This window comes from Vanellus vanellus (assembly GCF_965231255.1).
Source record: "Vanellus vanellus genome assembly, chromosome: 14".
In the NCBI taxonomy this organism is placed as follows: domain Eukaryota; kingdom Metazoa; phylum Chordata; class Aves; order Charadriiformes; family Charadriidae; genus Vanellus; species Vanellus vanellus.
The window spans coordinates 9,046,364-9,073,455 of NC_138919.1; the positions used below are offsets into that span (position 1 = coordinate 9,046,364).

General features: G+C 39.2%; 1 protein-coding gene across 1 annotated transcript in view; it reads left to right on the plus strand.

The window, feature by feature from the left end:
- Positions 1-26,813, plus strand: part of LOC309677623 (bMERB domain-containing protein 1) — a gene marked incomplete at both ends in the record, with an annotated part of 52,908 nt that extends 26,095 nt beyond the window's left edge. Inside the window, 5 exons of the mRNA XM_082490468.1 lie at positions 1,646-1,769; positions 20,398-20,471; positions 23,405-23,519; positions 25,175-25,257; positions 26,701-26,813. Coding sequence (XP_082346594.1) covers positions 1,646-1,769; positions 20,398-20,471; positions 23,405-23,519; positions 25,175-25,257; positions 26,701-26,813 — 509 coding nt within the window. The remainder of the gene's footprint in view (positions 1-1,645; positions 1,770-20,397; positions 20,472-23,404; positions 23,520-25,174; positions 25,258-26,700) is intronic.
- Positions 26,814-27,092: the final 279 nt, after the last annotated feature.

A 27,092-nucleotide genomic window follows, 5' to 3' on the forward strand; every position in this document is an offset into this window, starting at 1 on the left:
CTAGTTCAACATCTAAGTTAGTGGCTGGGATTTCAAAAGACTCACGTGCTTCACACTGTGCAGCTAGCCATTGATGACAGAGCTGGAACACTTCTTAGGACATCTAGGCTATATCTCAACTAAATATACCTCAACAGACACAATGATTTCTAATAGGGAAATCTACCTTCTACAGGCAGCAATTGTGTGTTCAAACACAAAAGATAGCTTTACTTTACCAACCAGTTTTGCCATTCGAGTTTTAAAAACAGCTACTGAGAAATGGTTGTTCTCTCATGAGACGTTTCAAAATTTGTCACTTTTTCCCCCTCAAGATTCTGTTATCTTGAAAAAAAAAAAAATTAATATTTATTTGCTCACTTCATTATGAAGTGAAGCCAAAGCTTGCAGACAATACTAGCAGGATAACTGAAATATGTATATTATATTTTTATATATAAAGAAAATATATTCACTTTATATCCTATAGAATTTCTTTACTTTGTTTCCATTTTGGGAGAACAGGTCTTTGTCAACTAAGCTCATGCAGCACCTGTGTTTGTTGAGATTTTGTAGTTTCATTCCCACTCCAACTTTCTGTCATAAATTCTTGTCAGCTGCTTTTGCTTAGTCTGTCATGAGGGACTTCAGAATTCATCTCCTCTTAATTAATTGAACAGCTTTTTTCTGATGCTTTTTGTCTCCTGTTTTCTGCATAATCATGCTGATTACATTTTGACCTCTCCATGTTCCTTTTTTAAACTAATACAGCTGAAACAGGCCTGCTTTCAGGAATATGTCTCCATTTGGGTACCAAAACATGCAGGCACTCTATTTTTTAGTCTCTAAATTCTTGTTCAAAATGAAGGCCAAGTAAGATGAACCCTTGGAATAAGGTTTTCCAGAGGCCAAGTTGCTCCTTCCCAAATCCACCTTCTATAAATTGTTTCTATCTACCTTGAGTGAACACAAGGTCCTATTTCTCTCTGGATTAGAAGAGGTAATACATTAATTATAGAGAAATAATCACAGAAGGACCCTGGCCTTACCAGTTGCCAAGTAATGACTACAAAGTGCTGTTTGTTTCCTCAACTGAATTCAATGCCCTAGTAAGAAACACTCAGCCCCTTGAAGGATTAGGCCCTATGTAATTTCTAATCACATCCTTGGTTCCTCTCTAGTGGGTCTTGGCTTTAGCTCTTAGTTATGCTGAAATGGTGGAATGGCATGAAAAGTTATAAGAATTAAAGATGGGAAACCTTCATCAGTTTACATTGCCTGCACTTGCACCAAGATACGACTCTTCAGAGTTTCCAGTAATTGCTTTGAGTGAGTTTTGTAGCAGTCTATGGCTGTTCTTTCAAAGACAGTTAAGGAACAGTAGCTATAGTTAGGTACTGAGTTGGGATTCCTTAGAGGTATGATAGATTGTGACAAGCAAATGTCACTTTGGCTTAGGGATTCTGTCACTTCAAAATAGTTATTCTGAAAGTAATAAGCAAAACAATAGAGAAACTAGTCAATGTAGCATTCAGCTAGACTATTCTTTACTACTTGCATTAATTACCCCATGGTCAGATAGCCCTGTGATTAAATTTACATTCCTAAAAACACCCATTAAGACAGTTTGACTAGCTTAATTCATTTCCTCTGCTTTCACACACAGATCAACTTGACATCATTTCAATGGCTGAAACAACAATGATGCCTGAGGAAATTGAGCTTGAGATGGCAAAGATCCAGAGACTTCGGGAAGTCTTAGTCAGAAGAGAATCAGAACTCAGGTTTATGTAAGTATCAATACTACTGGGAAAACACTATGCAAAATTAATCAAAATTGGAAAGAATGCTATTTAGAAGACTTTTATCTGCTTGACATTTTAAAAGGAAAAAAAGATAAAGAGCATCCCAGTTAGGTGAATGCTTGCAAAATGCCATTGGGAAATTATTTTTGTAGTTGCAAAGGAAATTACCTTTTTTATTCAGCACCTTTTTATTCAGCATGATTTGCAGAAGACATAAAAGGGAACTATTACTTACAAAAGGAAACTTTAGCAAGTTACGTGCCTACAGAACATATTTTTATATCTGACTTCAGTCCTTTGTGGGAAGGATATTTGTCTGAAGAAAATATCAACAGGTAGGGGATTTGGTGCCTCCACAGTTTAGCCTAATTCAGGCTTTATTCCTCACTTCATTAGTGGTCTTAGTTCATGCCACAAGAGACCACACTGCGTTCTGGACTAATAGCAGCTAAGGCTTGACATTTGTTAAACGGAAGCCATTAAGTTATGAACATAAAACACATTTTGATGTATCAAATGAAATAGTAATACTCCAAGAGAGATTTTCAAAACTGCTAAAAGGGTCAGGCATGGGAGCCTCACTGAAGGTTAATGAATATTAATCTAGTTCTGATGATGAAATCAATAGGGTTTATATTCCTAAATCACTGAATTTAGAAGACCAGGACTTATTAATGAGTACATTATTTTGAAGTCCCATCTGTCTGCAAGTACCTGGGGTCAGAAACTAATGCCTTTACTGACAGGGCAAGAACCTCAGTTGACCTGAAAGCTGCTGAACCTGGACCCTTGGCATTAACGAAGCTACAGTGGCCTGAAAAAACTTACTTGCTCTCTTCTCCCTTTAAAGTACAAAGATAGGACTGGTACTTTAACCCTTACACCTGGAGGTTAATTTCAGTGCCCTGACTTGCACTGCCAGAAGTTGAAAGCCTCACCTTCAAACAGCACAGACGTGTCTTTTGAGTATTACTCCAGAAGACTTCATCCCAGAATCACTGCTTAGACACCTTTGGAAGTAAGGACTAGTAACAATGGCACTGACCTTTAATAATGCTGTAGTGGTACAAATAAAGTAAACAGGAAAGGTTTTGTCACACCTACTCTTGGTAGTCAAATAACTACTTGGTTATTGGCTTGTACATAAATTTAATCTGGAAGAAGCCTCACCACTGAACCCTGCACTTCTGTTGACATTTTCTATATCAAACAAAGCACTGAAATGAACTGTCCCAGTGAATGAGAGCCATGGCGGACATCTGCTTGCCATCCTTTTACATGTTCTTCACTTGTTCTGTTTGTTCTTGTATCCAGTGTGTTCTTTTCATTTCCCCAATGCTCATACTCATCACACACTTTACTCTGTATTGCCTAGTGGGCGTTTGAGTAAAGAATTGAACACAGAGGAGCTTGCTTATTGAAAAGGGAATATAACTGATAATCATACTGTGCAACAGTACTCTTCCTGCATGAGATATCATCCAAACACATTCTGCCTAGAGCTACTCAAGAGCACTCCGCAGCCATTCACTGGCTGAGTGCAGCAAACTCTTCTGAGCATCAAAGTCTCCACTAGGTTTGGCCCCAGGTATTAGCAAACAGGCAGGTGAGAGGCAGCAACTGCCAGAGATGGCCCCACTTTTTTGTCTTTTCTAAGTCATGGAAAGCCAAGTTTGTTGCTGCTGCCACTGTCTTCAGCAGTAGGGACTGAGGTCTGTGCCACTGCCACAGACCTCATTCCTTCAGCAGCAGCGGGCCAAGATGACCACTTTTCCAGGGATATTTACACAGCTTTCTAGCCTGACTGCTCCCTTCTCTGTGACAGAATATCATGACACTGCTTATTGATCCTTGAGACAGTTACATTGAATATGTTAACACCACTGAATGAAAAGACGAGATAGCGTCTGTCTCTGCACTAGGACTACTTGCAAACCAAGACTGCACCGATGTGGATTTTTCAAGCCCTGTGTAGACTTCCCATCTTTCTAAGCCCATTTACAACAGGCAGGTTCTTCATCCTAGCTCATCAAGTGTGAAAGAAAAACCAGCCCCTCTCACTCACAAAGGCCTCCAGAATTAGAACTGCTTCCCTTAATAGCTTTTAGGAGTCAAAAAAATTGTCTATTGGACTTTGTCTCATTTTTTAAAATGTTTTTACATTTTATTCCTGACAAGGGAGAAGCATGTTGCTAGTGATGCCCAAATAATATAGCAGCATCTGTTCTTTACTGCCTTTCATTCTGGATAGTTTACGCTGACAGAGGGGCTCAGTTGCATTTGTCTTCAATGACAAACATCTTTAATGACCTCTTGCTGAGCACAACTCACGGCTACTTCAGTGGGCCAAGTTTTGTATCTGTTTAACTAAGCAAATTACATAAACTGTAATTCATAGACATAGTGTGCAAAACTTTATATGTGGCCATATTTAATTTTTTTCAGTTGTTTTCAGAAGTAATTCATTGCCAGTGTTCCAGGACCAGAAGTCTATATGTAGGTCATGAATTTTAGTAATTGTTTTCTGACAGGACAAGATTCTCCTATGAATGACCCGTGAAGACAGGTTTAAGGCAGACTTGACTTTGAACATGTATCTGCTAACTAGCAGTACTACATCTATGCTCAGACCACTGAGTTCAAGACCAGCTTTACTGAGAACCAAATCTCTTTAGTTTTTGTACCCGCTTTAGCTTTTTGTTCAATTATAACAAAAGGATAAAACATACACATAGTAATGGAGGAAATGTGTGGTATGTTTGTATTCTCTTTTTTTCCCTTCATGCTGTTAGCAACAGAGTAGAAATTCTCTTGAGTTAAATTCAGCTTTTTTTAGTTCTTATAAAAGCAGGAACATGGTGAAATAATTCCATATCACTTACACATCCAGCCACAGCTTACATCTCTAGCTACGTTTTTAAAAGTAACGGTTCATTGTTCTTACTGTCTCCCTGTATGACTGATTTTTTTATTCATAGGTAGCCAGATCAAGTACATTGTAGCTGTGCTTTGAAAAAAACCCAAACAAAACCAACAATAAAAACAGAGGAAATAAGGTAAAGGGCTTGTGCTCTGTGTGTATCACGAGCCCTAATGGTGGCCATGGCTCCCTCCTGTTAGAGGCATACTGCCTGTCAGCTTTACTTACACACACCAGCAACTACCACAACTCTTCACAGCACAGACACTGTATTTTAACAATATTCACACTCAAGAATAAGAAAGCAAAACATTGCAAGTTAGACCTGTTGCTGATGGAAATCAGAGCAAGCTCTTCCCCTGTCAGAGCGATGCAGGTTTAATCCATTGAAGGAACTCACTCTAAGCCTGCTAATTGAAATGACTGCTTTCCTTGAAGGAGATGCACAGAGAAGATTGAGATGGGATAATAGTAAAACTCACCACTACTGATGTTTGAAACAGCTCTGCAACAACACAGTGTTGTGTTTAACTGTTATGTCAGCATTTTTCCCAAACAAATGCAGTAGCCATAAAATAAAGGCATTTGGCAGAGAACTGTTCCAGGTTAACGTATCAACCAGTACAAAAAAAAACAACAAAACCCAAACCCAACTTAAAAAAAAACCTAGCAAGGTCTGGATGCTCAGCAGACCTGGAGTTGGTTTGCATTTTTTACACTTCTGCGTGTGAATCACTAAAAACTTTTCCTGCTGATATATGAGATCATTGATAATGTAATATTCTTTCAGGCAGTTCCTCAGCTGTGGTCTATTATAGCATGTGTCTCTCTTCAAGCGACATGAACTCTACATGAGGGAGTCTTTAGCAAAACATACAGACAGCTTTCCTTGCTTTGAAAGTTAAGGCATCAAGGCCTTATTTATACCACGGTAATACTATGAGGTCCATATTCCCTCTCCCCACTGAACAAAGTAACATTAATGACTAATGAAATCTGCAGGACAACAAAAGGGATAAAATGAAAAATCTTGCTCCTATGTCACTACACAAATGTTACATTACAGTAGTCACAGTTGGTAACACTTCAGTATCTAAATAAAATCTTTACTGAACAGTTCATCATCACTAAAAGCTTTAGAAGAATCACCCTGTAGGGGTGAAAGAAAAAGTGGGATGGTGAAGAAATAAAAGCCAGATACTTCATCATTATTATTTCAAAGCAAGTCCTAAAGTATTTGAGGAGCAGGCAGTGAGATTAAACTCAAAAATAAAAGGATTTAACAGCATTAGACTTAAAAAGCAGTGGAGAGTAGTGTTCAAAAACCATACAAAACTATATGTGAGGGTTTTTTTCATACATATCAAGCAGCCTCTGTGTCTCATCTGTTAGCCTATGTCTATCAAACATACTATCAGTTCAAAAGACCCGTATTTTCAGTTTTCAAAATTTAAGTGAGGAAAATTTTAATTATATTTTCACAGATTTCACATACATTTCCGTGATTAAGTATTGAGTTAAGACATCAAAGCTTGTGGTTTTAGTTTATGAATTTCCCCCCACCTCTTTGCAACAGTCACACTGTGAATAAGCAAGTTGTTTTGTGCTGTACTGGATATTAAAATTACTCACGATTTTTGCTGTGGGCCATCAACAGAAAGGTTACTCTCCTCAGGAAGAAATTTTCCACCTTTAGAAAGAGATTCAGACACCCAGTCAGCAACAGTAACTCACATGATACTGAAATCAGTCACCAGATAAGAAACCTCACCTGCCTGCAGGTTTAAGATTCTGGTTAAAGAAGGGAAAAGGCAGCAAAAACTCCTTTAATAAGGGGCACGCTTTATTTTTAAAGCTTAGAGGGAGTCCTTCATAGGAGCCCTTCCACTGCAGAGCCATGCAAGGTAGTGCTGACTGTTTGCCCTCACAGGTGAAATAAGCTCTGCAGCTGCATGAGACAAAATGGCCGCCATTCTGTGGCAGCTCAACCACACAATACAAAACAGCTGCTATGTCTGTGGGGCCACTGCAGTGACCCTTCACCTGACACCCACCATCCTCTTGCAACAGCTTTAAGGCATTTCTTTACTTCCTCACAAACTCTGTGTGCTGCCCTTATTGTCTGCTGGGCTGTGTGGCATAGAGAGACATGGTCTGCCAGCAAAGGCCCTCAAAAATTGATGTTTTTCTAGCAACCACCTCCAGTGCCCCTGGCTCCGTTGGGAGACAACAGAGCACTGTTGAGCCCATGCAAGGAGGCCGCCATTAAAACCAGGGGATATTTGGATGCAGGGCTGTTAAGTGCATGTGTCATCCACCTGTCCTTCAATAAAAACACTTGCTGCTCAGATCACCCCAAGTACAGCATCCAAGAAAGCCACGTACTCTGGTCCAAACCTGAACTCAGGGCAGTTTATGGGGCACAGCTCTGAACGTTAAACTGTCTGACAGACATCTACTGACAGCTTCCAGAAATTGCATCATTCCCGACTGGTGGACAAGTAAGGTACGTACTAATATCCGTCAAAATTATTTTAAAATTCAGAAGATAGGGAAAAATTGCAACACCTTCTTAAAGCTATCTCTATACGAGGCCCACAAATCATGTACTGTCCACAGCCCCACAGAGCAATACATAATGTTTTTTAGTGACAGACCAATAATTTACTGTTCAAGTGGTTCGCTCTTTATGTTTGCTCTTAGTCAAATATAGATATTTCAGTAGTCTGCCTATCACTCTGTTAAAAAATGTTAAAATCTTCCCCAAAATACAGAAAAAGTGAACATTCAGTAAGAACAGTGGAAACAGGATTTACTCTGTTTAAAAATGAAACACAGAAATTTTTTAAATAAAACCCACAAATATCCATACCATTTCAATACATGTGATTTTTCTCTCCTTTGTACTGCTTTGTAGTCCTTTGTACAGGACTCTGTCCTTACCATGCAGATAGAAGTGGAAATTCCTTACTGATGTACTAAACGTAATGTGAGACCTCATTTCAATAATTAAAACTAAAGACAAAGATACATTTAAACAGTGTAACTTTGTGGAACTCTGAAGCAAAAACATACAGTACAGGAGACTCCAATTGACATCTCTGATTTTCAAATTTGTGAGGCTTCTTTATTGCAAAACACAGCTTTTTAATTTTGCTGGGTGAAGCTCAATAAAATTGGATGTGTGACAGCATGCTCTTAGCCTGTCCCTGAATTTTTTTTATTTGAAAAGCAGGGGAAGCAGCTGAACTCTTTTATCTATTTAACAGATTACATGTTATATACCACAGTGAAATAGTTCAGCTTGTAGTGAATACTTGAAAAGAGGCCAGCTTTCTGATAATTCTTGTTTTTCTTGTTATTGAAGAAGAAATAAAGAAAGCAAAATTCGCTGAAGCAATCAATTAACAGGTCATGATGTTTCTCAGACCTTAGTGCAAGTTGCAAGTCAGATATTAGCCTTTGTAAGCCTGTCTTTTGCTTTGCTCCATGCTGTTATTTCTTTCTTTAAAAAGAAACGGAGGACAGCTGAAGACAGCTGTACTGTTCATATCCAGGAAGTTCATACTATTTCCAGCTGAATACCTTCTTGCTCTGAAGAATTATTTAAAGTTTACATGGAACCAATTTTCAGATTATAAAATCAAGCCTTCCTCAATTAGGTAATGCCACAGTTTACGTTGTGCAATCACATTTTAGCTCAGGCAACCATAGTCACAGCAGAGCAGATGCACTGTGATTTGCTCTGTAATTGCATTATCGAATCCTATTTCTGTCTCAAGGCCCTGCCTCATTTAGTGCCCAGGATGGACCTCCTCAGGATATGTCAAGGTTATGTAGCAATTGTGGCTGCTTGTAGCATCTCTCCTTCTATGCTACTGATACTGTGAAATTTCATAAAATTATGCCAGGAGCTGTTGTGACCATCTCCAGCCAGCCCAGGAAATGAAAATGTCGCTTAAAGCCATCATATGCTATCTCCAGCTCTTCTGGGTTTATTTTCAGAAAAGCTGAGGACTCAGCATGTATTGATATGAAGGAGACAGTATGTATGGAAAAGCATCAGTTTATAGCTAGCCAGTGTTCCCCCTCATTCGCTTCTCAGGCTTCTCTCAGCTCATTTCTTAAAAAAATCTCTATAAAAAGAGTTTAGGGTCAAACTGTAAATTTTCAATCTGTCTTTGCTGTTAAGGAAAGCAAACATATCACGTCAGAACATGCACACTCTCTCTCCCTTTCTAATTTTCCACTTCCTTTTTTTCTTTCCTGGTGAGATAACAGACTCCAAAAGCCGAGGGGGCTGCTCAGTCAGCATCCTCTTCATTGCACATTTAATGTGTTACTGCTATGGATACTTGTGTTTGGCTTCAGAAGCAGTTTAGGATTCATATCACTTGGGGGCATGGAAATCTACTGTGCTGAAAGACGTGATTGTAAAAATGGATAATGCATGTGTTAGCTCAGTTTAGCTGACAGAGAAGACAGGCAGCAAAACCTCAGACCTCTATATGATATAGGAACAGATCAAAACTGAACCTTAAAATAATATGTAGTGCAAAATTCATGCATTTTAAAATGTATTAGCATATTCTGACCCAGTAAATATTAATAGTATAGGTGAGATCATCCACAGTTACTACCTATGCCTGTGAATAGAAAAGGCATGGAGTTCTTATAAAATAGCATTCACTGTCATCATGAAACATGCTCCTTGGGAAATCTGCCAGTCCCTGATACTGCTGGCTTTCCAGATGGAAAGCAAAACTTGAAGCCAGCTATATTGGATGACCTTGAACTAAAACTGTGGAAGTTGCTTCCACCTGTGATAGCTGTCTTGGGAGTGGTTATTTCTGCCATGTAGGTGATACTGAATGGTAATTTTTTAATCTATAGGGAATATAAGATATTAAGTAGTAAGGCCAGGTTAGGTTGCTTTAGGCAATTATTGAAAACAGCTTTACTTATCTCATTAAACTTTTTTAACTGTAAAAATATTATAAATATGACACACAGAGTATTTGCTTAATGTCTGTGTGGTTACTACATTGCTAAACTAATACTGTGAAAAAGCCAAATTCACCTCCATATTGACTTAGCATAATTAAAATTGGTCATTGTCTTTGTACACTTTCACTACACTCTATTAGATGATTCCCTCTTCTCCAGCGTGCTCATAATATCCACATCATCCAAACTCTCCATAGAGCCATTCAGGTTTTTAGACCTGAATTTACACTATTATGTTTGCTTACTTATAACCCCAGGAACAATTACCTTTTATGTGGATAAGTTCACTGCAACTTGACTTTGCCCTGGTAATAAACTCATACTAGCAGTCCCACAGTTTCATTAGCTGTCCAGAATACATAATTAATCCCTGTTTTGTTTTTTTCTTCTTGCTTCCAATCAGGCTTACTTTTTCTTCACTTGCCTTTTTAATCTTTATTCTTTTCCCACTTTTCAAAAAACCCTATAAATCTCTCTTTTACTGCTGTGACATTGATGTACCCATTGCTAGCAGTAGTAGAGGCGGGATAGTCAGTAATGGTCATTATATAGGGTATTGGACATAATGGTAGAATCTCAAATTTAGGGCAAATTCATCATTTATAGAGAAAAATTTTACAGTCCATATTCCTTCTAAGGACACTAACACATCAACAGAGATCAGATAGGATTCTCACTTTTATGTCTTTTGCAGTATGCACAGCACATTGGTATTTTAAAGTACAAACAGGTATGTCTGCTGATTGCCTGGCTTTATGCAACCACTGCAAAGTGAAGCAACTGCAAGCTACACAACAACTGCAAAAGTGAGATGTTAATTCCTTTGGTGATTATAAACTTCAATAAACCAACTTAGAAATCCTATGTTTTAATTTAGAGTAAGTGCAGTAAATCTAGCAGACTCACACAAAGCGTGAACATGAAACAAACAGTGTCTCATTACTGGCTAAACTCAAAAAGTAATACTTTACTACAAAGCCTCCTTATGTAGAGTGTTTCTATTCTGAAGTGAGAAAGCAATGATGCTGTCTTTGTATGAACAAAGTTCATTTCAAATTTTAATTACTTTTTCAACCAAATACTTTATGTTTGTTTCTAGTGACTCACTAATGTAGCATCAACTGTGACTTCTTAGTGGCTTAATGCCATGTGTGGCAATAGTGACACACACTAAGCATCACCCTGGGTAAGGGTGAGAGGGAGGGTGTAAAGAGAAACGGGCTGTCAAAGGTGTTAATAGTGGTGGTAACTTGTTATGTATTGCTAAGCAGCTTCTGACTTCTGCTTTCTTGGCTAGTTTTGATTCCTTCTGTGCTACTTTCTGTCTTTGTACTATTATACAAATATGTGAAATATTATCTATTTTTTCTCCTCTAAGGTTAAGCTTGGTATTCTCTTAGGACTGCATACTTATATGTACAGCATCTAGTACTTTTCTCTGAGTTTGGCACCTAGCTGTTACTATAGTGCAAAGAAATAACACCAAAAAATCAGATTTTTTTTCATGAATAGAGTTGTTGTTGTCGGTGTTTTCTGATAAGGTCTGTCTTTTCATGGAAAGGAGTAATAAATCTTTTTTCTTTCACAGTTCTATAATCTTAACAATACTATATAACTTACTGTGAATTCTTTCCTTCCCCCCCCGATTGTATCTTGCTCTAGGAACACAGGATACAATTTGGGATGCTGTAGAGGAGGCAGTTGCGTGATATATATATATTTCAAGAAATATATGTGTCAGGTTGTCAGCTTTGTAAGATAAAGTACCATTAGGGAAAATACCAAGCCCAGCTTTATGAAGGATACCATGGCTATCCCATTGATATAGCCTGGTGTGGCACACACTTTTCTGCAAGATAGGATTAATTTGTGGCTGTGACTGTATGTCCCCATTCACCTTTCCCATCCCAAGCACATGGCAATGGGGTCTCACCTGCAAATACCCAGAGTACTTGAGGAACTAACCAGGAATCTGCAGGTTGGGAAATGCTGCAACCTGGTTTCTGTAACGAAAGCTGTCAGATACTCAAAGCCTGAGGCTTTTGAGATTAGGGACAGAATTTCTAGGGGACTGCCATGGATCTGGGAGCCTCAAAGATGTCAGTGTGCCCACTGTAGAACTGGGAACTCCTGGAAGGTCCAGCTCTGGTTCCCCTAGCTCTTCAGATGGGAGCCTGAAAGCCTCAGGAACATGAGTTCAGGACAGAATTGTAAAGTTCTGGACTGTGCACTTTAAGCTGAAAGTATAAATACAAATCAGCTCTTAAAGAGGAAAGAAAAATGCCTTTGTTAGTTTGATCTCTCTGCAGAGCCATCTCCTTTATCCTGTTTGACAGCAAACAATCAACCCCAGAGGAAAATATGACATTACGCTTTCACCTATGTGGCAGTAAAAACGCTATGTTAAAATGCTCAGAAAAGAAAAGCATTTTTTTAGTGGTGTATAATGACAAACATATTATAGCAAAGTATTTAATGAACTGTAGACTTAATACCTGTTAGTTGAGATGTTTGTGTCTTAAAAAAGAAAAAAATGTAAAAGGAGGAATTTTCATTTTTATCTCTGTTGGAGAGCTAGGAAAATAATTATTTAATGGAAAATTTTCTTTAAATAGCATTTTCTACATTGATTATATGTTGTGGTTGTCACAAACTGCTGTTAATAGAAGCAGGAGCCGCTCTGGGTATCTTTAATCTTTTGACTTAGTCATTTTTAGGTCAGTAATTTAGCACTGTATTTACAAATGTAATGTTTAATCCCAAACTGTTTTTGATTTCCCGGTTCTTAGCTACCTGTGGTCTGGTTTGCATGAATGGATGGTAGAATGAATTGTCTCCCATGAGACCATGTATCCAAGATAACATATTCATAATACATCATGCATATATAGTACTCACAGTTACTGTAGTTCACCCTTTTGCACAGTTGATCTTCCTATAGGCAAGGATGCTCTGTAATGTTAACTCTTGACCTGTGCTATTTCAGTGGTCTCTCTCACTTGTCTTCTGCTATAAATAGGGGAGTATAAATCAGTGATGACTCAACAGTGAATTGAAAAGTCCTGAAATGGACTGACTGTCAATGTTTAATTTTATACCAGATACCTTTATATTTTTTTCAGCTTTGATACCAAATAGTTGCTCTTCTGGTTTTAAAAATAAGAAAAGGTCAAATATGGAGGCAAATTAAGAAAGAAATTTGTCACCAATTCTGCTAGAGACACTACCTAGCCAAACCTAGAGTTTTGTACTTCTGCTGCCTCATAACAAAAAATTAAACAACCAGACCAGTTAAAATGAACCATGCACATAAGTTGGCCATATGCTGTTACATGCAGTCTTCTGTAAGCTACTGCAATGGGGTTAGATACTTCTGAATTTAAATGTAACTTCTCTATTGTATGCTTTTAGACAAATTAACTTAGTCAATTTTTGCCATATAGAGAAATATTCCCCTCCACAGTGGAGCATTTCCAGGAAAGCTCCTCTTGTTACTATTGAAGTTGACAGTAAAACTTTGTAACTGGCAGAGGAGATGGCCAAGCTCAAGAGAATTTAGCAGCGTCAGTGAGAATGAAATACAGCTTCTTTAGAGGCTGTTCTGAATTTCTGTGAAATATCCCTTAAATATGACCTCCAGGGACTGAGATTGTCAAGTCCTGGCATCTTTAGTTGTCTGAAACGACAGCTGAATTACAACACTACTTTGCAAGTTGTGGTCTGGTGCTTCTATCTGCTGTTCCTCCATCAGAGAACACTTTTAACAAAAAAAAGATAGACACACTTATTTTAATAGTTCAAGTTAATCATGGGACTTTTGATTTGTAACCTGACTTGCCAAGCAGGCTGGTCAGCAATCTGTTATCTTAATTGCTAGCTCTGTGTCTTCCAGCCTGAGCAGCACCAGGTGCTCAGCTAAATAACAAGGTGATAAACACACACCATAATGACTTAGACAAAGTGTGCTATATTTATTAAATGTTGCCTGTGATTTCACAGATTTATAATTAGAAGCTTTAAGAAACTAAGATGAGTTGACAGGGACAAAATGAAGTAAAATGTAGCCAAAGGGCATACATAAACTTTTAGTTTTCTTCTGTTCCCAGAATATTTTCACCGTTCCAGATTCCCCCCAGCTTTGGCAAGGCCTTAAACACCTGCAGTCCCCCAAGCCTCCACTGATGTCCCTCCTCCCCACCTCAGTCCTTATTTTAACGAATCTACAGCTTGACCATCTTTGTCTGTAGCAATTCTCTTATTTTTACACAGCTCTTTTACTTCAGTCATCCAAATTTCTCCATCACTACTGGCCGCTCTTGGCTGGTGTTCAGCATGTTCATTGGTGACATCACCAAGTAGATGATCTTCTTATCCCTATATTGAGACCTTCTCCAGAGACATGTAATCGTGTCAACTTGTCACTTAGCATGGCATCTGATTCTTAGGCCATCTCCTAGACTGGCACTATCAAAGTCTTCAGAAACTCCAACAATTACAAGCATTTTACTTCTGGGGCAAGAATATATTAAAACGGAACTAAAAATAACCTAAATGGCTGCAAACCCTCTTGAAAGAGAGGGATGGAAACCAACAAAACTACTCTACATTCATTTTTTAACTTCAAGCACTTTAATGCAGTAACAGAAAACAAAAGAATCTCAGACCTCCTCTAATAGACATGCTAGAGGGAGCACAGATCTATTTCTAGCTTTGAAAGCCATTGAGCAAAGGCAGCAGCTCTCTAGACACACTGAACTGCTTTGCTTGTCCTGAAATCAATGAAAAAGATATTTGATGCTTATGTAGCTGTTATTAATAGTTCTTACTCTCAAATCTTAGACATTCAAGAAACTTGTTGGCCATCTCTTTTTCTTTGGCTGACCATTAAGGTGAGCGTTTAGTGATTTTCCTTCTGCCTTTTACTAAAATTTTTGCTTTTTTTTCTGTCCATGGCTCTAGATGGTACCTAGGTCTTACACTAGGGCATTTGGTTTTCTTCTTCAGCAGAAAACATGGAAAATAAGGAGGTGACTGGTGACAGCCAACATGGCTTCACTAAGGGCAAATCATGTCTGAACAAATTTGGTGGCCTTCTACGATGGCATTACAGCACTGGTGGCTAAGGGAAGAGCAACAGACATCATGTACCTGGACTTGTGCAAAGCATTTGACGCTGTCCCACACAACATCATGGTCTCTAAATTGGAGAAACATGGATTTGACAGATAGACCACTTGGTGGATAAGGAATTGGCTGGGTAGCCACACTCAAAGAGCTGCAGTCAATGACTTGATGTCCAAGTAGCAACCAGTGATGAGCGGTGTTCCTCAGGGGTCAGTACTGGGACCAGTACTGTTTAACATCTTTGTTGGTGGCATGGACAGTGGCACTGAGTGCACCCTCAGCAAGTTTGCTGATGACAACAAGCTGTGTGGTGCACTTGACATGCTGAGGGAAGGGACACCATCCAAAGGGACCCAGACAGTCTTGAGGTGGGCCCACGCGAACCTCATGCAATAAGGCCAAGTACAAGGTCCTGCTCCTGGGTCGGGGCAATCCCAAACACAAAACCAGGCTGGGCAGGGAATGGATTGAGAGAAGCCTTGAGGAGGACTTGGCTGATGACTTGTTGATGAGCAGCTCAACATGAGCCAGCAATGTGCGCTCGCAGCCCAGAAAGCCAACCACATCCTGGGCTGCATCCAAAGAAGCGTGGCCAGTAGGTTAAGGGAGGTGATTCTGCCCCTCTACTCAACTCTGGTGAGACCCCACCTGGAGTACTGCCCCCAGCTCTGGGGCCCCCAACATAAGAAGAACATGGACCTGTTGAAGTGAGTCCAGAGGGCCATGAAGATGATCAGAGGGCTGGAGCACCTCCCCTGTGAAGACAGGCTGAGAGACTTGGGGTTGTTCAGCCTGGAGAAGAGAAGGCTCTGGGGAGACCTTATAGCAGCCTTCCAGTACTTAAGGGGGCCTATAGGAAAGCTGGGGAGGGAGTCATTATCAGGGAGTGTAGTGATAGGATGAGGGGTAACAGTTTTAAACTGGAAGAGGGTAGATTTAGATTAGATATTAGGAAGAAATTCTTTACTGTGAGGGCGGTGAGACACTGGCAGAGGTTACCCAGAGAAGTTGTGGATGCCCCATCCCTGGAGGTGTTCAAGGCCAGGTTGGATGGGTCTTTGAGCAATCTGGTCTAGTGGAAGGTGTCCCTGCCCACAGCAGGGCGGTTGGAACTAGATGATCTTTAAGGTCCCTTCCAACCCAAACCATTCTATGATACTATGAAAAATGTAGCTTTTACAGAACAATTTCTATTGAAACAAAACGCTGCTTCTGTGTCCAGTGCAGAATGTTTATTTTTTAAGTCCTGCCCGCTATTATCTTCCACAGCCTCTGAGACCTGCCAGGGCACAGCTGAATGGGAGGTCTCCTCTCTGTTTCCTTGCCTTGCTCCCCCTCAGTCCAGATGGTGCACAGCAGAGGTGACTCATGCTGTCACCTCACTTGTGGATCTTACTGAAACGACAATGCTCAGAGCATTCTCCTGGTAACTGGACCACAGAAACATGTATTGGGGCTGAGTCACTGTGCCAGATTACTGCAGACTCTTCCGACCCACTTATTTTCCTGTCATCTTGTGACACATTTAGAAAATCATTTGCTCATGCTGTTTATTTGTTATGAACTATTTTATCTTTCTTTGGGCAGAGAGTCTGCTTTTAAGTTTTGATAATATAGCTTGAAACACCAAGAGAGAAAAGAATAATACAAGCTTATGTGATATCTCCAAGCATACAGAGGGTTTCTTGCAATAAGCCATCAAGAAACAGAAAAGCAGAAGTGCAGTGTGTCAGGAATACATGAAAGCACACTGAGAATTCACCCCTAGTTCAATACTATTGCAATTACTCCAGGAATGGATTTGGGCTCTTAATAAGAGAAATATTTTATCATACTCATAACTCATGTGTTTAACATTTCTGGGCAGACATTTAAAGCTCGACTCTGGGGGGGAAACCTGACATATTATAACTGCTCTTTGCTTTACTGATGTTTTTTCTATAACATCAAAAATGATTTCACAGGGACTGGAAAGAATGTACTATCTATTCCAGAGAACAGAGAGTTCAGCAAAGGTTGTTTGTATATTGCAAATTTTATGCAAATGTCTCAAGCAGCTTTGCAGATAAATTAATCAGGCCTGGAGGAGGTCATTTCAGTACCCTATGTCATGCTGTATCTATAGGGACAAAGCCATTACATTCTTCACAGACCAAAAACCTGATTGTGCTGCTCTCCTTCAAGAAAAGCACCAGGTGCACAGGGGGCATAACAGTGCTCTTAAATAAGCTGGACAATAGTCTGTGTAACTTCTCCTCTTGCCTGTCTCGCACTCTGATAGATTTGACTTACAACATAGGAGAGAAAGTGCTACAGAATTAGGCTCAGTGTGTTTCTCCAGCTTCTCTGTAGAAGGTTAGGGGACCCAAAGGAATTTTTTTTTCTTTACTCTGCAGATTCCTGCTTTCTTTACGATTCCCCAAAGCTCTTTTTACTTCCTAAAGAGGTCTGACAGGAATACAAATATGCTGTCAGTCAAACCCTGCTGACTATCCAGCTTTCACATGAGAAATCCACTAGGATTTGACTTTTTTTTCCCCCAGAAGCAGCATTAACTTCTTTTAGGCCTCCTGTAACCACTCATATCCAGGAACCAGAGCATAAGGGGGAAAGAGAGGAAGGTTCATAGTACCAGTACAGATTGAACGGCCTTCCAAAAGCTTTCTTTCCCAGGAGTTCCTCCTTTTCCCTTTTCTGAGGGCAACAAGACAACTCTTGCCCAGAACAGCAATTGTAGCCCTGCCTTCAGTATTATTTGCTAGCAGATGTGTGATGTGCTTTATAGTTACAAGCAACTATAGCTCCTGCTTTCACAAAGTCAGATGGATGAAGCCTTCACGTGGTTTTTATGAATATGTCCCATAGTCCTCCTTTAGTCATTTAACCATAATTTTTTTTTTCCTCCTAATCAGCACCATGGAGTAGATGAAACACAAAGGTTGATTGATACAGATGGGAGGATAGATGTTCCATGTGCTTAAGGGGATTGGTGCAGATGGTGGGTTTAGTCTCTGTCCACCATCAAAACACACTAGCCTACAGAGCCAGGACTCCAGAGAGGTCAGCTGGCTTATGACTTTCAGAATTCAGATTGTCACAGAGCTCTTACAGCCCTTAAGTGCTTGGCCACACATTTATTTCTCTCCTGTGAGTTAACAAGGCAGGAACAAAGTTTAGGTTGCAGGAAAAAACAATTCTAAGAATATACATGGAGTGCACTAGCTATATGCTCTGCAGTCAGATTGAGAGAATGCCAAAGTAATGGGAAGAACTGCAACTACAGTTACAATACAAGGCGAATGCCTTTGCCACAAATTGAACATAGGGGCTGTAGGGACTACTGAACATTGATGATCTTGCTCACTTGGAACATAGTGCCAGTGATATTTTAAATTCCTGAAAATCCTGAGAGAAGAGCAGTGACATTAGCTTTTGGGAGTTCCTTAAGGAGGGAAGGGAACCAAACTGATACAGTGAAGTATTTTAATTAGTATCTTTCAGATTTTCACAGAATGAAGCCAAATCTACCTGATACAGAAAAAATAATATCCCCTCTTTGTATGTCATGGAGATCTCTCTTGTAGAAATTCACTGTTCTCTTCACTAGTTGTGGGTCTAGCCCCTAGATATCATTTGAATACAGCAATTCAATATTGATCATTTCTTGCGAAGAAACTGTCATCTTTGTTAACCATGTTTTTTTCCTCAAATATATTAACACTCATTCTATTAATAAGACACCCAAACTGCATCAACATTGAATGGATAAGGAGCTGTGAGGCTTGCTCACATCCCAGCACATTTTGAATATTGATTCTCCTGAGGAGATAGTGTTTAAAATTGTTAATTGATAAAAGTGATTTTAGTACCATTTAGCATGATGGATCTCAAGAGTACATCAGGCTTTGCTTGTGATCAGCATGAATAAGTAAGAATAATCATCAGTATAAACATCTGTCTCCAAGTGTCCTAAACACATACAGCAGTGAACCATGGACTAGCCCTGAGGCCAGCATGTTAGTCTTCCCAATAAAAGCAAGTCTTACAAGTCAGATGTATAGTGGCAGATCCCCAGCAGAGGTGACAGTACTATTGCTTTATTCCTGACAGAGGTCAGCAATAAAGGTTATTATCAGAGGTATTTCACTGTCATATTTTGGGAAGAGAGAAGTAAAAAGGCAGCACAATGAAAGTAGCAGAACAGGCACAATGGAGTTAACCAAAGCAGCAAATGATAAAAGGATCAACATGTTTTAATAACACCAGCAAAGGAGCTGAAGGACTGTTCCCTGCAGAGACCTGTGTTCCATGCAGAGGCAGCAGGGAGAATAAAAGCTCTTTGATTGTGATTAAAATCTTATTTGTGCCAGAAACACCTACTTTTTCCACTCCTCACTTAATTCAATGATTTGACTGCATTATCCTTTGTGCGCTCACCCTCACATTACACACGGACTCTAATCTCTTGAGTTTCCTCTCTTGAAATACCACTGTGACAATCCATGTTCTGATAGCACTTCAGCTACCTTCAGGTGCTTAGGCAACAGGCAATCTACCCTTCAGGCACAGGATTATGAAACAAGGACCAAGATATCTGTAGGCAAGGATAGTGTTGGTGACATCTGAGTTGAAGAACGTACATTTAATCACAAAGGCTGCTTTTGTATTCTTGAGGAGGTGGAACGGAAGCCCCTGATGCAGCCCTCAGAACCAACACCTGAGCCTTAGCTGCCAATATGGCTGAGACACTAAAATAAAACATTTCCGAGGAAGTTAATGTGGAAGTTTGTTAGCTTCCAGGGGAATAATTCAGTATAGCAGCTCTCAGGATAGGTATCAGTTTTGATAAGAACTGAAGGTGCAGTTTCTGCTAATGTTACAGATTTTTTTTTAAATTGTCTTCTGTCTCTTAACATAATGGACTTTCTGCACACATCACGGATTTGAAGCACTCACACCAACCATGGCAGACATTCACCCAAGGCACAAGACCTCAAAGTAGTTAGATGCTGAAGTATGTCAGTTTCCAGATCTTTGGTATCAGGGCTAAGTTATAAGGTCACAAAGAAAGGTCATAGTGGAATATAAATCTTGTCTTGGCTGTGCCAAATAACATATATGCCAAACAATGGCTTCTGCTGCCCCTTCCCAGGCTCCCTGTTATTCTCACCCTTGCTCTTTTCCCTAGTGAAAACTATTACTGCAGTATGTGCAATATGGCACACCTGTCTTTTTCATGACTATGAAATATACAGATGCCTGTTCCAGAATGTTCTGTGACATTCAAGAAAGCAGAAGGCATCTGAAATAATCTGTAGTGACAGATATGATCTACACACAAATTAGATCCCAGTAAGACAAGTAATCAAGGGCTCAACAGGCATTTAGTATTAAATACCTTTTCCTCTGTTAAAATTGGCAAATGAATAGTAACCAAGGTTAAACCTCTGCATTTCAAGCTGACACACAGGTCCCAGGCAAGGGATGGTATCATATATTCAGATCCCCATCAACACACATGGAGTTTGCATGTCTCTGACCATGCTTTTTCTGTTTCTGCAGGATGGATGACATCCAGCTGTGCAAAGACATTATGAACCTTAAGAAAGAGCTACAGAGCTTGGTAGCAATCCCAGGTAATGGCTATCTCCAACCCAATATTGGAATAATGCTTGGGTGATGCACAAGGGCGATGGTGTGAGGAACAATCAGAAATCTGCCCCCAAGCTTGAGTTTCATATCTCTTTCCTCTAGTACGTGTTTTTAATTCCTATTTTCCTTCCCATCTTTAATCTCCTGGTCTCTAAATTTCATTTCATGCTGTATTTCACTGCTTCCTTGGCAGCAACCCTGCAAATATCACTCAAACAAGGTGCACATTCCTTAGTTCTTGCGCTCCCTTGGCAATCTCAAGGGAACCAAGTGGCACAGAGATTGTCAGGTAGAAAAGACAGAGTGCTAAGATACCAGAAATAAAAGGGAGAAAGGAGAGGGATTTATAACCATCACTGAATGTGATTGTTTTTTTTTTTTTTTTCCTAGATATACCAATTCATTGTCACACCTGTAGTTAAATCTACCTTCTAGAACAAAGTAGAACAGGTTTCTACAAAAAGCAAGGGGCAAAGTCTGCAACTGCAGTGGGCCACTTACACTAGATATTACTACATGGCCTCTAGCACCCTCAGAAATAATTTGCTGTTACCTAACTATTAATGACAAATTTTGGTTCTCTTTTGGTTATCCTCATCTTTTCCCTCACATTTTATTGTGCAGCTCTAAAGGAGAGAGAAGATCGCTCATGAAATTGGCCTCAGAGTAGATCCCTGATTCCTCATGTTCTTAATTGTATAAGAACTTATCCAGTTTTCTTTGCACGCAACAAAAGTTGATTCATAATCTTCCTTATTTTTTTCTTTGTACTTACTAGGTCACATTTTTAATTTCTAATAACACTGTACATTATTGGTTTAAATGGTATTGGAAAGGATTGAGTCTTAGAAAATATCTGTGACTGACTCATCTTGCCTCACCTCTTCTAGTCTGCAGCTTTCCTAACCAAACTTTAAATTTACAGTTAGGGTTGATTGGTTTTCATTTTTTTGGTAGGCTTTTTTTTTTTTTTAAACCTTTTAGAAACTATTTTCCAGTCAGTCTTAAGCAGAGATCCACAGACAGCAGTTTCTCGTTAGCACTTTGCAAATCTCAGCAAACTTAAGAATTAAGTATGCATAGTTCCAGCAGCACCACCTTTTGGCAGACTCACAAGAATACTTTTGTCTTAACGAAGAAGCTGCTGGCATTCACACAGAATTAAGTGCTGACACAGCATGTCCCTAACCTAGAAAAACACTTTCCGGAAATGTGTTAATTCATAACATCTTTATCATAATTTTCCTGTTAGAATACAGATTTATATAGAGAGACCCCTGCTCTATGGTTTCAGTAGACATGGTTTAGCCAGTTTCAGTAGACACGGATCAGTCTTTTAGCATACAGAGTATGGAGTACTTTGCTACAATTCAGGGTGCATATATTTGGCAGGCAGTTTCCTGAAGGATATCATGGGAAAGCACACCTCAGTCTAGGAAGAGGATAGATTGAAAAGAAGCAGAAAGTAACTTCTACCTTCAGTAGTGAGGAGATCTCTTGCTCCATAGACATAAGAGGCAAAGCAAAAGAAGAGCAGTGTTTCCTAAGCATTCTTTTTTTTAGTCTGATGCAAATTCAGCATTAATCATAGGAATTCTCCATAGATAACAATGTAGAGGTCTTGAAATCTTCATAGCAGTCAATAACCACCTTCCTTTATAATTTCCAAAAGATAAAACACAGAAAATACATCCCAGACAAAGCAGCCTTATGTTATATTACAAGTTATTTCCTCTGCTACTGGCAGACCATAATTTAAGATTCTCCAAGGAGTATGACTTTCTGAGATTGAGATTTACAAAATTTCATTGTCTTGAAAATATATTCAAGGTATTTTTATCTTATTTACTAAGGAATAGATTTATTGCAGAAATTCCCAGCAGTAAGCGCCCTGAAGCCCATGATCCAAAATTAAGCTGTATTAAACAGTTATTTTCAAATGTCCAATTTATTTGGCCATTTAAAATATAAGTTCAATCGGTAGATATAACATAGCTTGGAGGCATCAGACTACAGGCAGCTTGCCCTTCTTCCCACAACTCTTACTGTACTTAATTTTATGGTTCTCTAAATGCAGTTCTACTGCTCAAAACCAAAATTCTTGATTTAATGTAGTGTTTTCTCAGCTAATCAAAATTTTCAGCTTCTTGAGGAAATATGTGGGCTGGGATTTGCCTCTGGCTTTCTCATCTCTGCCCCACTTGCTAGGTTTGAATATTCCTGTCTTAACTACATTTGCTTTATAACCTTAAACTACAGCTCTCAAATCCCAAACATTTACGAGTTTTAGTTTGTGACAGGCACATCTTTCATATCACAAAAATCATTGTTTATAGACAACATAGTCATTACAGACTGGCCAATTAACAAGGACATATGGTAATTACTCAGATTTTTGAAGCACAGGGAAAATAAACAGTTTCATTTATTTTTCTACATTTTACAATTGATGCTATTTGTGTGGATTTGCAGCTCACCTGCCTTACCAGAGTAGAAAAAACATCTTGTAGTCAACAGCCAAAGCTGTGACGAAATAGAGAGAAATGGTCCATTTGGTGTGGTCTCATTTCCCCTGAGGTCAAAGGGAGTTTGTACCATGGATTTCAATGAAGCATCCTGGACTGTTTTTTTACCAAAGAAAATTCAAAGCAGTGTCTTGCACAGTAATTTAATATTAAAAGCAGGCTTGGCAAAGCCCCACAGAGTCTCTAGACCATTAAGTTGATCAGACACAACAGCAGCAAGTGGAAGAGAAAAGCAGCAGTGACCAGAGCTTGCTGGGGTTTTGGTGACTCATGTCTGAAGAACCACTGACTTCAATCAGCAATTTGTTCTTAGACATCTGCAATGTCCACCCACCCAACCCCTGTCCCACTCACTAGAGTCCAAAGTAAGTCTCTTTTCTGTTTTTGACCAGAAAAAGAAAAAACAAAGATGGAAAAACAAAGAGAGGATGAACTGATTCAGAAGATCCATAGACTGGTACAAAAAAGAGATTTTCTTGTAGACGATGCAGAGGTGGAGAGATTACGGTAAGAACTAATAGCAACTGAACTTATTTGTGAAATTTCACAAGTGTAAATACTACACTGGAGTGAGTGACAAAATTTACATCTACATTAATGTGAGAGAATTGGTCCTTTAAAACAAAAAGATAAAAGCTTCCTCCCTGTTCCATAGGAAAAACATTAGAACTAGAATACTGCACTTCTGTGGCTCTTTATCCCATTAATGATTCTGTCATCTCATGACTAACAGCAGGGTTTGTTCTCTTACTTTCCTACCAGAACATGTCTGGGCATTTACCATTAAAAAGAGAAAGATTTTTGCTGCCAAGAGAGGATCCTCTTGGCATGAGAAGTAGATATGAAATGGAATTCTACAAGGGGCATGTTTGTAGACATCTTAAGTCTGTTGGGTTTTTTTTGTTTGTTTGTTTGTTTTTTAAATTATTAATGTGGTTGGGGTTTATTATTACTATTCTCACCCTGCCATAGCAAAAAAAATAACCAGAGATTGCAATCAGTAACACATATGTACCTAAACTAAAGCATAAGCAAGTTCAGAATGGTTTCATCTCAGTATCTTAGCCCAAAGTTGTTGAGAAACCTGCGGTCTTCCTCAAAAGTTCATTTTCAGCTGTTGCACTGATCCCAACACTCTACAAATAGAATTTTGCTTTTATTTCCTCTTTCAACAGTAAAGATTCAAGGCTTACCAATCCATTTATCCTAAATGACAGTATCTCTTCCAACATATTTAAATTCTAAGCAAGCAAAGGACAGGAGAGAAGAAAGCTTGCCAGAGTCCTGCAGCTGATCAAAGAGAGCTGGCCAAAGTCAGCAGCTGACAAGAAGCCTGAGCTAGTAATGTAATCCAGAGCTCTCAACTGCTAGTTCGATGTGCAAATCGCAAAAGCCTCAGCAGCAGCCAGACAATACGGAAGCCTAGTTGTAAAAGCTACTGAAAGTGTACTGCTATGCCCTATGCAGATATGAATACATTAGCGTCAATTCACATTTGCAGTAAGACCTGAAGCTTTTCTTTAAAACTCTTGACAATAAAATCTGCTTTTCCTCTAAACTGAGATATTAAATATTAATAATGAATGCACTGATTGAAGTAACAATATAGCAAAGAAACTAACATGGAAACATCAGTAATAGATACAATCAAGGTTAGCAACACTGTCTTTTATTTTGGGCCTAATGCTGTCATCTTCAGATAAAGAAATATACTTGCTTTTGGTAAACCCTAATGGTAGAGGACCATGAGATCCAGTCTTTTGCCTAAGCAGGCCTTTAAAAATAGGCAGTACAATCACAGCAATAGGTATTCTCTGCTTTACTTTGTAGAGGAAGCATCATGAAGCACTTGAGGTCAGCTTAAAATAGGTGATATGTTATGGTTTAAATCTGCTGACTAGGGAATACAATGAATGCAATGCTATGTGAGACTGGTAAAGAACCTTGGGGAAAATTCCGTTTCTGAATTCTACAAGTTTGTTACGTTCTCATTTAGGCAAATATTTTGCTCTTTAATAAGCAGCAAAATTAAGCGTTCTTAAAAAGAGCACGAAATGAATTGTTTACTAGTGATTTGATCCTAGCTACTGTAGCTTTTACTGTCCCATTTACAGAAATAACAATGTTTTCTCTGTAACAGAATTATTTTTTTTTTCCACCAGAGAGAAAGAAGAAGACAAAGAGATGGCTGAATTCCTTCGCACCAAGTTAAAACCCTTAGACAAGGCAACACAGTCACCTACCAGTGAGTTCCTAAACATTAAGAAAAACAAGAACAATAGGAAAAACTCCAAAGACAACTAGATAAAAGAGCATTTTCAAAGGCTGTGCTGGGCCAGCCTCTGCCAAGAGCTAGTTTAATCTAGCTAGATCACCCTGAAACAAGATAGTGTGTCAGCAGTTGCTGGCCACTTAGAATTCAGATGCCCAGTTACCCCTTGAAACTGAATCCAAGTCACCTATGGTCACTTTAAAATTGCTTCGTATGTTTTAAACACGCAAAGTATATTTGAATACACATTACCACAGCCTGCTTTTGTAAGCAACTAGACTTATTTTTACCAATCATTTTCCCATCTGGTTCTGCAAAAATAACTGAAAAAAAGCCCCCTCTCAATATTATGCTAAGATATCTGAAGCACAGTTTGCCTGTTCTACTGCAGGCAAGATGGAAACTAAAGAAAAGACTGTGGACTTCCACAGCTGCTCCAAATTTCTTACATCTTACCAGCATAAATAGACTTTTCAATCACTTCAACCCAAACCACTTACAGACAGAACTGCAAACACACTGATTTCTCAGAAACTAAGCAGATTACACGATCCCTTGGAAGCTTTTAGCTGCAGCTTTCACACAAAACAGTCACAGCATGAGCTTTAAAAGTTAACAGATTGATTTTGACCTGTCTCAAACTGAGCTCTTAGGCAGGGAGATAGTCAAGGGAGAGTGGTGCCCTTCTTACAAAGTGAATTTGGTTCGCCAGCTGAAGAGATTTGTGTCCAAACACACTGCCATTTTGCACAGATCAAGATCTTGCTAAAGAGTTTCCAGAGGGATGTGAAATGACTCTGAAGTTCAAGTGCAAGGTTGATAGAGATGTTTTAAGATTCATCACTAATTGTTTATACCCTTTTAGTCACAGGGAGCATGACTCATCTCCCTTGTTAGTTTACTTTATGTCATTGCTTTTAAATGCAATGTTAGATAAAAAGATTCTTTTCACCCTGAAAAAGTAAAACCTCCCTTACCTTGTTCTCCTAATTATGACATCCAAGTTGACGAGAGAATAAACTCCAGCAATATTTTGGTTCTTCAACTCCTTAGTTGTTGGGGTTTAAACACGGTAAGATGACTTTCTGTAAAAGGACCCTTTATCTGACCTTATGGCTGTGAACAGGGACACCTGGATTGAACAAAACACAAGTAGTTTACCCTCCCATTGAGATATCTGGATTCTTTAGTCCCTCTTAACTCCCTCCCCTGAAGAGATAAAGAGTTTCTGAGCAGTTTGAATCCACATACCAGCTTGGTTATTACCGAAGTGTTAGATGCATTCTTCAAACCAGAGTTAAATTCTGGGGCGTGGGTGTGTGCAGGAAAGGCTTGCGTTATTTAAACCAGAAGTAGGAAGAAGAAATAGTTTGAGCAGCTCTTGATTTTAATGGTGTCCTGTTTTGAACATTGCAGGCAGCCCAGCAGAAAAGAAGGCAGAACCTCCTCCAAGCAAGCCCACCATTGCCAAAGCCGGATTGGCTATTATTAAAGATTGTTGCGGGGCCACACAATGCAACATCATGTAGCTCTGGGCTCTCTACCATGTTTGTCTCTTCAAATGTTTTCATTGAATGAAGCTGTAGGGTGAGGGGAACTAACAGCATCCTGCTAATGGAATCAAGAGCAACTGGTACAACAGTAATATATGGAATTTACAATGGCAGGTTCTTCACTGTTGCATGGATCACTCAACACGCATGCCTAAAATCAAAAGAAATCTATATAGTGGCTGTCCAGTGACCAGAAAAGATCTGTAGTAGAGTCAACAAAAACACCACAGTGACAAAAGTGAAAAGAGGGTATAT